An 11,535-nucleotide genomic window follows, 5' to 3' on the forward strand; every position below is an offset into this window, starting at 1 on the left:
TGACACAATAAGCTTAAATTGAAAATATTTACTAAACACTTTGACTGTGGCTGTCGAACGCACCCCTTACACCAGTATTTTGACGTGTCAAATTTATTGACATTCTCATGGCGGGCTAGGGGTAGAAAGGCAACACTTCAGATTCTATTCAAGTTATACAAAATGATTAAAATTATCATATTCACACTTACTACTAATTGAGCATTTTACTCAACCTAACACATTTAAGTTTGAAGGTTGAAACCTGTTCAGCCATAACTCTGCTTTATTTCTTATGTACTAGACGATTGAAGTAGATATTATTAATAATCATGGGCATATAAATATTCCTAATAATTATTTTAAAAATAGAAAAAATAAATTTTAATTTAAATATTTTTTCTGGGTTTCAACGATTTTACATATTTACATCTGTATTGTATTTTTTCCAATGAAAATATGTATTGTAATTCATCCCAGGCCCTAAAGATGGCTGGCGAAAAGAAATGAAGGTCAAAACGTCGGCAAAAATAAAAAAAAAAATTTCATTCCTGACCGCTCCTCACTACTTCAACAAAATATTGAACAAATGGTTACTAAAAAACACACAACTGAGCCACTTTTTTTTTCTTTTTTTTACATCTAAAATTCTTTTTACTCATTAAAATATAATATATTTATATAATATAAATAATAAAAAATCTGTTTTTGACAAGGGATATATTTTATAGGATATTTTTAGGTTTAATATTCCCCCAAATGTAATTTACTTGTTTTATGTTATCTTAAAAAAAAGTTTCACATAAATAAATTTTAGAGAAAAAAATAGGCAATAATGGGCCAACAAGCAACAGTTGGCAGTCTGTTTGGTGTTTGACGATTCCCGCATGGACATAGGCCTAAGGTGGTGCATCTGTTGAAAGCAAATGAACCGCAGGCCAAATAGAGAGGTACGCCCCCATTTAAGATATATTTTTGCCCCGGTAAAAAGAAAATACAACGAAAAATATAAAGTAACAAATTTAAAATGCATTTTAACTATGCAGTCGTGTTTGACGATTAAAAATGTTATTGTCGACTATGTTTCGACATCAGCATCACAGAAAGAACGTGTCTGGTCAGGTGGATGTTGATAACGTGTCACACGTTGTTCTTTTTCAATTTAAATTGATAAAAGACCAGGGGAAATAATCATGCTATGAAGAAATTAAAAATACAAATATTAAAATGGAAAAAATATCACCACACCAAAAGACAAATGACGACTTACTCAACACAGGGACGTGTTAATACAGATTTGTAGTTGTAAGTAAATTAATATAATATTAAAAAAAGAAATAAAAAAATTTTCTTACTTTAGAATTGAAATGTTATTAAACTGTGGTGGAGTTTTGAAACGATTCGGTTTGAATTCGTTTGTCCCGTTTTGAATCCAAGCGGGAACACAACTTGATCATAGCCCGTCATCAGCAATACAACATTTGATTTTTCTTTAAACAAAATCTATTGAGAATTTATATAATATTTTAATGTCGGAATTTTATTTGTTCGTTTAACGCAATTTGTCGGGTATAAGGGCGCAGAACGAATAAATCGCCGTTCATGGGCATCTGTCTGTAAGTATTAAGTTTTTTAAAATAATTCATTGTAGTTTTGAATATAGTCATTATATTGGGTTTTATTAGTGAGAATGTAATTATTTTTAATGAAAATCAGTGCAGATCATTAAATTTTTATAAGTGTTTAATGTAGAGTGGTTGATCAATGAGTCGGTGAAATCGGCTCGGCCACATTTCTCACTCTCTCACTCGGCAGATACGGTTCTATTCTTTTCCGTCTCGCACTCGTGACCTAACCGCAACCATGCCTGTAAGTATTGAGTGAAAAACATGTTCAAATTTGTCCACAGACGGTTCTCCCGGGCTGGTTTGGAATCGCATTCGGCCCACTTGAACCATCATATCGCGGCTACAACAGGCCGAGCGCGAATTTCTAGATCGCCGAGTCGCATGGCGAGGAGCCACATGGACGATGCCCGACACAAATTTTCGTTCCGACACCTTTCCACTATGTCAATAAGGAATCGGTTTCGGCCCGTTTTTCGATTTTCCGTCCGTCTCCTTTCGTCCCTTTCGACTTGATGTTTCCGTCTGACCCCGGACACCACGCCGGGACGGTTAACCCGACCCAGAAATCAAATCCTACCCCAGACGTCATTTCAAAAAATCTAAAACCCCACGTTTTTTATGTTTGCAGTTAGCTAAAGATTTGCTGAACCCCAGCCCTCTAGAAGAAAAGAGGAAACACAAATTGAAGAGATTGGTTCAACACCCTAATTCTTATTTCATGGATGTAAAGTGCCCAGGTAAGTTCATATTATTTTTAAAACTCTAACGAGGTATTTTTTCTTCTTGATTTCAATTTAAAAAAACCTGGCGATTCCTCGTTTTTAAGGCGTTCAACGTGGTTTAACTTTCCAAAACATGCGCCATTATTTTTGTTTGTTTTTAATTTCATTCGTTTTAACTCAACCTCTTGTGTTCTTTTGTTATAACCTCCTGTTAAAAACGAAAATCAATTCTTTTATGTGCAAGAATAAATAAATTAAAATTTAAAATAGTCAATAGAATATAAATCCAGAAGTGTTGAAACATGTTGCAATTTAGAAATATTGAAAAAGTAGGCGCTAAGCGTTGATAAATAAAAATTTGTCGTATTGTCATTTATACAGTTAAATCCCGATATATCGTATCATCAGTGGGTTCAAAGAATAAGTGCGATTTATTGACATTCACTCTATTGAGATTATGGTATATCAATGGTAAAAAAATGTAAATTGTGTTATATCGAAAGTTTTTATTTTTTTAGTGTATTGTTTATGTATATGTAAGGAAAGTTTTTAATTTTTACATGTACAAATACATTATTTTTGTAAACACATGTATTGGGCTGGTGCAAAAATATTGCAGGTTTTGAAAAGGCAGTCAAAACTATTTTTAATTTTTATAAAATAAAGAAAATTTATATTTTCCGTCACAATCTATACATTTTTGCCAATGTGTAATAAGCACACAAATAATGTCTTGGAAAGCATTATCGGCTTCACCGCGTTCTGGAAACATTTTATCCCTCGAGAAATGATTAAAATGCAAATCAAAAAGTGGAAGTCTATGTCAAACGAAAACAAAAATTTTCTACTTCTTAGAAGACCCATGATGGCTGTGCGAGTATTAAATGTTGATGTAAAGGGCATCCACTCCATACCTGAACACAAGACTTGAACGTAATCGATGTTTGAGTAAAAAAAAACTGTAAATGCACTCAAAACAAGATTTACTTCATTTGTTATTTTATTAACCTATTGTCTTAACAGCTCATCTTCGTGAATTTGTAAACACTGCATGTATAGAATAAAATGGTGGTATGTGCATCTTTTTTTTTTATTGGTACAACATTTATTTAGAAATCGTGAGATGCGGTCTGGTGTGATGTAGGTTTCAGAAAACATTTTCTTTATCGTGCCAACGTTTTGATCTTTATTGAGATCATCTTCAGGGCTCAAAGTGTTTGTCTTCTGTGTAATTGTGCCATTCTTGAGTGTCGTGTCGAGAGTGCCCACAAAATTGGTACAACTATGGAACTTAATGTTGACATCCCTTCTTCAACTTCCTTGGTGAAGTGTGCTAACTTTTTGGGGCTCCCGTCGTAGTCCGGGATGCTGTCGGGGAAGACATTTCAGTCAACAGCACCATATTTTTATGATTAAATTTTCAGTTGGTTAACGATATACTGTTTAATTGTCTAATTAGGTGTTAAATTTTTGTTGTCTAACTTAAAATGCTCTTGCTATGCTAGTTTACATAATCTTCACATTCTCATCCGTTTTTAGACCTCAAACATGTGCTTTGTTTTGGGGAATTTATGTCCATTGCGACTGCACCAGTTATAAGTTGGTTTTGAACACAATTGTTAAAACAAATTAACATTAAATAATTGCATCCAGTATTTGGAAACTTGACTTAATATAGACGCTAATGACTCTAGAGGGTGGATCATTTGTTGTCGAGTGGGGAATGATTTTACTCTATATTTGCTGTGCCATTAGAATTTTGTTGGTGGTTGCTGAAGACATGGAAGTAACTTGTATATATACACTCAATGACAAAGGGGGAGGAGTGGACACTTGTATTTTGTTGATTATTTTAAACAAAATGTATTTTTATTGTTAGATTGATTACAATATATAATACATTTATGTTTACTGGTCTAATTGACCAAATTACTTGTTTCAATTAATTATTCTTTTTTATGTAATGTCTTAGTTGAGATGAAAAATCCCCCTAGTATCACGAGGGGGATTCGAACGCACGACCTTCGGCTGGGTGGGTTCGAATCCCTCTTGTGACATTAGCTTTTTCATCTCAACCAAGACATTACATAAAAAATAATAATTAATTAAAATATTATTTTAATGTAGACCAAATGAACAAAACAAGAAAATCATGAGTTCAATAAAAATTATTTAATTATGTTGGTACTCTCTTGGGGGGGGGGATTATAAGCTCTCATTAGTCATTGAAATTTCACCTCAATACAAATGGTCAAATCAAAATATATCAATAACCAAAGAATTTCTTTAAAATGAAATATTTTTCAAGTAAACTAGGTCATAATTTTTTTTTCCGTGAAATAATATGAAATTTTGTCTTATTCTGTCACTTCTTGAGACTCCTAAATATAAATTTTTGTTTGAATTTAAATGTATTGATTGTTTGACCTCATGACATTTTTCCGACTTTTGAGCTCATTATCAGAACGTCTTATTGAAACGGCTATAATTCAAAACTGCTAAAAGCATTTTAATGTCAAACAGCAGACCATTTGAAAGAAAAGGAACGTAGCTTTTTAACAACATAATAACATCACAATATTTCATAAGAAAATATACAAAAAGCAAAATCATTTATCAAAAATTAACCCTTTTTAATGGATATAAAGTCGGATTTTAATGCTTTATACAGTTATAAAATGCACTTGACAATTCCTTTAAAACAAATTATCATCCATGAAAATTGGTCCACTAGCTTTTGAGAAAAATTATGTTAGGGCTTGCACTAGGAATGTCAGTCAGGTAGTAGTCGAAATTGTCAGTTTAAAAAATAATTTATGCCGATTTCCACAAAAGATGGTATCTAAGTGTTTTATTATGCTAGAATCACGACAATGAGGTTAAATCCAAGTTTTGACCATTTTCTGACCTTTACTTACAGAATGAATATGCAAAAAAAAGCAGTATTTTGTTGAATCTTTTTAAATCATACCAAATTAGAATATTCTGCGTCGTAGAACTTTTTTTTTAACCAACAATGAAATTAATACTCCAAAAAATAATATTTTTTAATCTCTAAGTAACGATTTATGCTGCTTTAACATTGCTTAATTTAATATTTTTAATTTTAATTATAACATTTTACATTTTGTTCATTTGCTTTTTAAGAAGTCACGGATGTGTCCGATATTTTGGACTGTAGAATCACCGAAAGTTTGGTCCAAATCTGTGACCCACCAACCTGGTCATCACCTTGTTAGACCTAGCCCACGCTGCTGGGACTCTTTGAATCGGGTGAATCCTTCATGTTTCCAGCAGCCAACCCCCCCCCCATTTTCTGCTTCTTGGGTCTCGACCAAAATGGTTGGTTCTTGGGTCTCGACCAAAATGGAATTGCGGCCATGAATCTAGGGTAGAGGCAAATGCCCCTTCGTTTCTTCAGTGAACTTTTAATTTAAGTGGTATAATGCTGTGGGGACTACCCATGAAACATTGAAATTTGTTGAGGAAATACATTCCCGTTGTTGTTTATGAGATGTAAATTCTAGGGAGTTTAGAATCTGTGATTTAAATATAAAGTGCTAAAAAAAATTGGTGTAGTTCCATAATGTTGCAAATTTTATTACTAACTTCTGATAAGAGTTTTGAAATTGATGGAGACATCCTCAGAAAGTTGTGAAATCTCATACCATCTTCCAGTTTTAGAGTGTCCAAAAGATTATTCCCGCACTGGTGATCCTTGACGTAGTTTTCTTACCCACCATCTTTTTTAAATTTTTTATTACTATTTTTATTTATTAAGCAAAATAGGGCAAGCGCCCCTTGAGGGAGCAACTTTGCCCATCATTTTCCGCATTAGAATTGAATCGCAGTATGAATCTTGTGGTAGACCTGTTTTTCCCCCAGAGCAGCATCAGGGCTGAGTCTGAACATTGCATCTATTTAGCGTAGATTCTGATTTGCAACATGAATAGACACATTGAGCCCCAGTCCCAAGGTGTAATAGGCTTTACAGATTTTTATAGAAAATTTATAATTGTAATACTGCTATTATTAGTACATGATTTTCTGTTCAAATTTAATGTAAATGTTTTTTAGGTTGCTATAAAATTACAACAGTCTTCTCGCATGCACAGAGTGTAGTTGTTTGCACAGGATGTTCTACTATTTTATGTCAACCAACAGGTGGTAGGGCAAAGCTAACGGAAGGTAATTTATTTTGTAAATTTTAATTTTGCTCTCAACTTTTTTCCTTTTATATATTAAAACTGGTCTTACTAGACACCAACCAATAAATTTTGCAATGATATCTGATAAATTTATCTTTGTACTTATAAACTTTTTTTTTGTTCCAGGTTGTTCTTTTAGGAGAAAACAACATTAATGAAATGTCCTAAGATATGTTTGTATTAAAAAACAAATAAAAACAAAAAATTATAAAATACTATAACATCTATTTTGCAACCTATTTATAATAAATTTTGCACACGATCCCTGTTTATTACTGGTTTTTTACATTTCAATTTTTTAAAATCAGGTTACAAAGTAGAACCTAGTAATTTTTGTATGCTACATCTTGGTTTTGTTGGTTATCCTTTTATGAATAAAGAGCGATAAGATAAACTAAATGTTCAATGTGTACCAATCACCTTGGAATCTAAAAGGTTTTTTCTAAGTAGTACATAGAAAAGTGAATAGGCAAACAAAAGACCTTTTCTGTGCATCACTTATAGGTTCTGTATGCCTGCTAGGAAACCCACTTTTTGATTTAAAAAACAACTGAAAGAGTTGAGCTTGATTAAAATAATCAGTTAAAAAATAGATATGACATGATGTATCTGCTGCACAGTACTTCCTGATACAATCATCACATCTTTTTTTAGATAAACCACATATCCTTTTACAGACCCACCTTACCATCCTAGTCCTCTTTCTTCTATATCCAAAATCCTTCAAAGACTCATTTTAAAGCTCTTAATACCCATCCTAGACACTTATAAATTTACGGTCACTGAACACCACATAGTATTGCTTATGTGCGTTTCTAGATGTAGCACAGGGTTTTGATAGGGTCTGTCACCTGGGCATACTTTATTACCTTATTTTGAGATTCTGAGAGGCATAGCTGACCTTGACACCCCAGTACTGTCATTACTACCTACGTGGACAGTACCGCAACTTTGCCTTCTAACTTGAATCTTATCCGAGCTACCTCCAACATCTCAATAGACCTTGAGCTTATCGAAGATTGGTGTCAAAAGGGAATGAAGAAAAATGTACTCAGTGTATATTCATATTGAAAAAACATTCACTGTACATTGTACAACAAAGAGATAACCGACTTCTGTTTAAATCAAGTACTTAGGACTATATCTAGACAGCAGACTGATGTGGAATCCCCACACAAGACTTACGAGACGACAACTTTACAACTAATTGTACTACGAAGACTTCTAGGACTGAAATTAGTCATCACTGTCAACAGTAAACTAACCTTATAAAAGACTTTACTGCGACCATTTTGGACATCAGAAACGGAGTAGAACTGTGTGGTTCTGCCATCCAACATCTTATCATTCCAATCAAAAGTCCTCAGACAAATTGTCAAAGCCTCCTTACTATGTTACGAACCTCACCACACCTACCTCTCTATACATCCTAACCTTATTTTTTGTTGAATTGAACAATTTTTGTTCTGACTAAATACAGAAAATAACATTACACTCAGGATCGGATATAGATGAATGGAATGATTTTTAATTGTTTTTGTTGTCATGAATTTATCCTATATATAAATACCCGTTTGGGGACCGTGGTAGCAGAGTGGTTAGCGTGTTGTTACAGCTCATAGACCCAGCGGTCTTGGGTTCAATTCCCATAACCGCAGGCCTTTTTTCGCATACCTCTCCCGCCCCCTTAAGCAAATGGTGATATACAAGAAATGTTAATATGTGCATCATGAAATGATTAAAAAAAACGATAATTCTTAATTTTGGATGGTTTAACTAATCCAATATTAACAGTTTAGTAAGAGTCAAGCAAACATCTATTAAAAAAAAGCACAATTATCGAAAAAATATTTTAAGTAGCATACATTAGTGGTTTGATATTAAGGTAGCAAGGAGAATAAATACAAACCCTGAATTTATTTAATTAAACATTGTAAGGCATGTAAATATGCCTTCGTCTAAAGGTGTTCACTCTTAAGCAAATCTCAGCCAGTGAACTTTGGTCGCCAACGCATTGGCCATCAATGACACATCCTCGTCAAATCAAGGAGTTGGGGGTCAAGGGATTTGGCCATATGGAATCGCAGTCAGCGTCAACCCTTTTGATGTTACCGCCAGAAGTCTGAACCTTGGCCGAGGCTGACTAATTTGTTGGCTCTGATTTCCCTCCTGTGCACAATCAGCAAACCACAGCCAACGAAGAGGTTGGTTGTCTTTCATTGACCAAGATTTGCTTAGTGCGTACATAAGGGATAAGCTAGAGTCACAGTTCATAGGCTAATACCTCTAATAATTATTGCCAATTATCAGGGATAATAATAATGATATTTTATTTGCCTTCAAATACATAAAATTGTAACAACATTATAAGAAGGAGAAAGAAATTTTAATTTACAAATATATACTTAAATACAGTGGTTTAGCGGAGTTTCTGTCTAGCAACACCTCTTGCTGGTTAATTTATAACTAAATTATTGTTAATTACATGACATTTTTTACTAGGGGAAAAAGATTAAAATCTCAGCCATCATGGCCAAGTTATTGGAGTGTGCATACGCTTGTACAAACAATAATTACCTATTTGACAGCAGATCGTACTAGAAATAGGTCCGCATTGCTTAAAAAAATTTAATGATTACATCTATGATGTATTCCAGCAACATTGTTTGTTGCATTGTGCTGTCCTGATATGCATGGGTTGAGTCTGTTGCAAGTGTCAGAAACTTGTTCTACACCACAGCCTGGCGACAGTCCTGTTCCTGCATGAGAGACTCCAGGAGGGTCATGTATACATAAGCATCTGCTTGACCACCTGGACTGGCAATAACGCAGAGGGAAAAGTACATGGATAGCCGCTTTGCCATTACTCACTTTATAATTAAGAGTAGGGGAGTAAAAGTGAGTTTAGGGCCCATCACCCATATTTGACTGACCTAGACCACTTTACAGTTACACCTTCAATTCGGTTCTTTTTATACAGCAACAGTCTACACTTGCTGAAAACTATTGCCAACAATCCTAGCAACATTACATTATCCAGCCTGTTCAATATTGTATCTATCCTCCAAGAGGAAGAGTAGAGAGCAGTATTGTCATTGGAGAGCCATTTTTACATTCTTAAGGCAAGGTATTTTGTTGAAATATATAAAAGGACAGGATGGGTCCAAGGATAGAGCCTTGAGCAACTCCAGCAACAATATCTCTCAGGTGGGAAAGGGATGATAGAAAGGAAATTGTCTGGATAAGAGAGAGGATTAGATTATTTTTATTATGTAATTTCATCCTATATTCTATCATCCTGCTGACTACCATCATACCTGTGTCAAAGGACTTTTGGATATCTATCAAAATGATGCCAGTATGATTTCTTACAATATAATATACTATATAAAAATTGAAATAAGATTGTACAGCCTATTTAAGATTTAAATTCGGTGACCAAACTCGTACCTATATTGCCATGCATGTTTACAATATTTTATAGGAGGGATCTGTCAGAGTTTAGCTAGATGACTAATTTGCTCCTAGACAAGAAACTGCAGCTTATGTGGAGCGGATTTCTTTTATTGTGAAGCCTTCTGCGAGGAAGTGAAACATCCTCTTTGACATTAGCATTTCTGGCACAAGCGAGCGGTTCCTTCCATACGGGAGGTGTAATTTAACCACTTTAGTTCACACCACATTATGAACCACCATCACCATCTCAAGGTCTCTATTCAGGATAATGTAAATTATAGTTTTGCTCAAACTTTTAAAAGCTCGGACTCAATTGAGATTTTAAAAAAAATATAAATATAAAATCTAGCTGATTAGAGATAAAGTGCGGTCTTCCTCAAGGATCAATACTTAGACCAATAATTTTTATTCTTCATGTTAACTATATTTACCATTTTATAAAATAATTTATTAATATTTCAGTTGGCTGACAACTAAAGCTTTTGTGTAAATATGAAATGTCCAGTTTTAAAAATATATTAGTGTTTTTGATTATTTCTATGCAAATCTGTCGGTTTTGAATGAAAAAATCATATTATTAGCTTTGCATCAACAAAAACAGAAAAATGTAAATTTTCTTGGTTTTACACTTGATGGCTCCTCTACACTATGGCATGGTTAAAATGAAATGGTACAAATTCATTTACAAAATATATAGCTTATAGTAGCCTTCTGCATAGTTTTTAGACTATAAATTTGACAAAAACAGCTTGTTGAAAATTGAATGTACTATTATTTACTGTATTGACTGGTGAGACACGTGCTCATGTGTCAGTATAATAATTAAGTTTTACTTCCAATAAATTCACTATTTTTCGTGATCCGCTTGACCAATTAATATCATCCAATTAAGGTTTTAAGTTGAAAAATGGCAAAAAGGAGGGAAAATTCAAAAGGTGCAGTTGAGATGAGAATTTAGAGCCCGAGGGGATCGAAGTCACGATAGCTCAAGTGGTAGAGTAGCGGCATAACAAGCCGAAGGTCGTGGGTTTGAAACCCATTCGTGACCCTGACTTTTTTATCTCAACTTAAAACCTTAATTAATTAAATTTTTACTTTTTTCTCAGCAAGTGCAATCTTTTAAAACAGGATTTCACTTTCTGCCCTTTTTTCAATTGTTTTATTTTATTTTTTGATATTTGGCCTGGAATTTAATTAGCTTTTACACCATTTAAAAAGGGACGTTCCTTGAAAGATGTTCATCAAACATCTGTCTAAAGAATTGTTTTAATACAATTATGGAAAAATTCTATTAAATCGATTACAGTTTGTTTTAAATTTTACATTTCATTTTTATATTTGATTATATTTTTATGTGATATTTTCTTAGCAATTAAATAAAACTGTTGATAAAATAATATCAATTATCAATTGTACACTTTTTTAGGTAAATATTACATCTTATTATCTCATAAATTTAACTTGTAGCTTGTATATTTGGTATCTTTAGATTTTATTTGACATTAGGCTGTACCTATGTTTAGGGATGGTTTTAGTGAAAAA

General features: G+C 33.4%; 1 protein-coding gene across 1 annotated transcript; it reads left to right on the plus strand.

The window, feature by feature from the left end:
* Positions 1-1,736: 1,736 nt before the first annotated feature.
* On the plus strand, positions 1,737-6,796 carry LOC106663383 (40S ribosomal protein S27). Its single transcript, XM_014388197.2, has 4 exons — positions 1,737-1,848; positions 2,236-2,344; positions 6,407-6,517; positions 6,664-6,796. The coding sequence occupies exons 1-4, from the start codon at positions 1,843-1,845 to the stop codon at positions 6,690-6,692; spliced, it is 255 nt and encodes an 84-aa protein (XP_014243683.1). The 5' UTR covers positions 1,737-1,842; the 3' UTR covers positions 6,693-6,796.
* Positions 6,797-11,535: the final 4,739 nt, after the last annotated feature.

This window comes from Cimex lectularius, unplaced genomic scaffold (assembly GCF_000648675.2).
Source record: "Cimex lectularius strain Harlan isolate CLEC.00 unplaced genomic scaffold, Clec_2.1 scaffold78, whole genome shotgun sequence".
NCBI lineage: Eukaryota > Metazoa > Arthropoda > Insecta > Hemiptera > Cimicidae > Cimex > Cimex lectularius.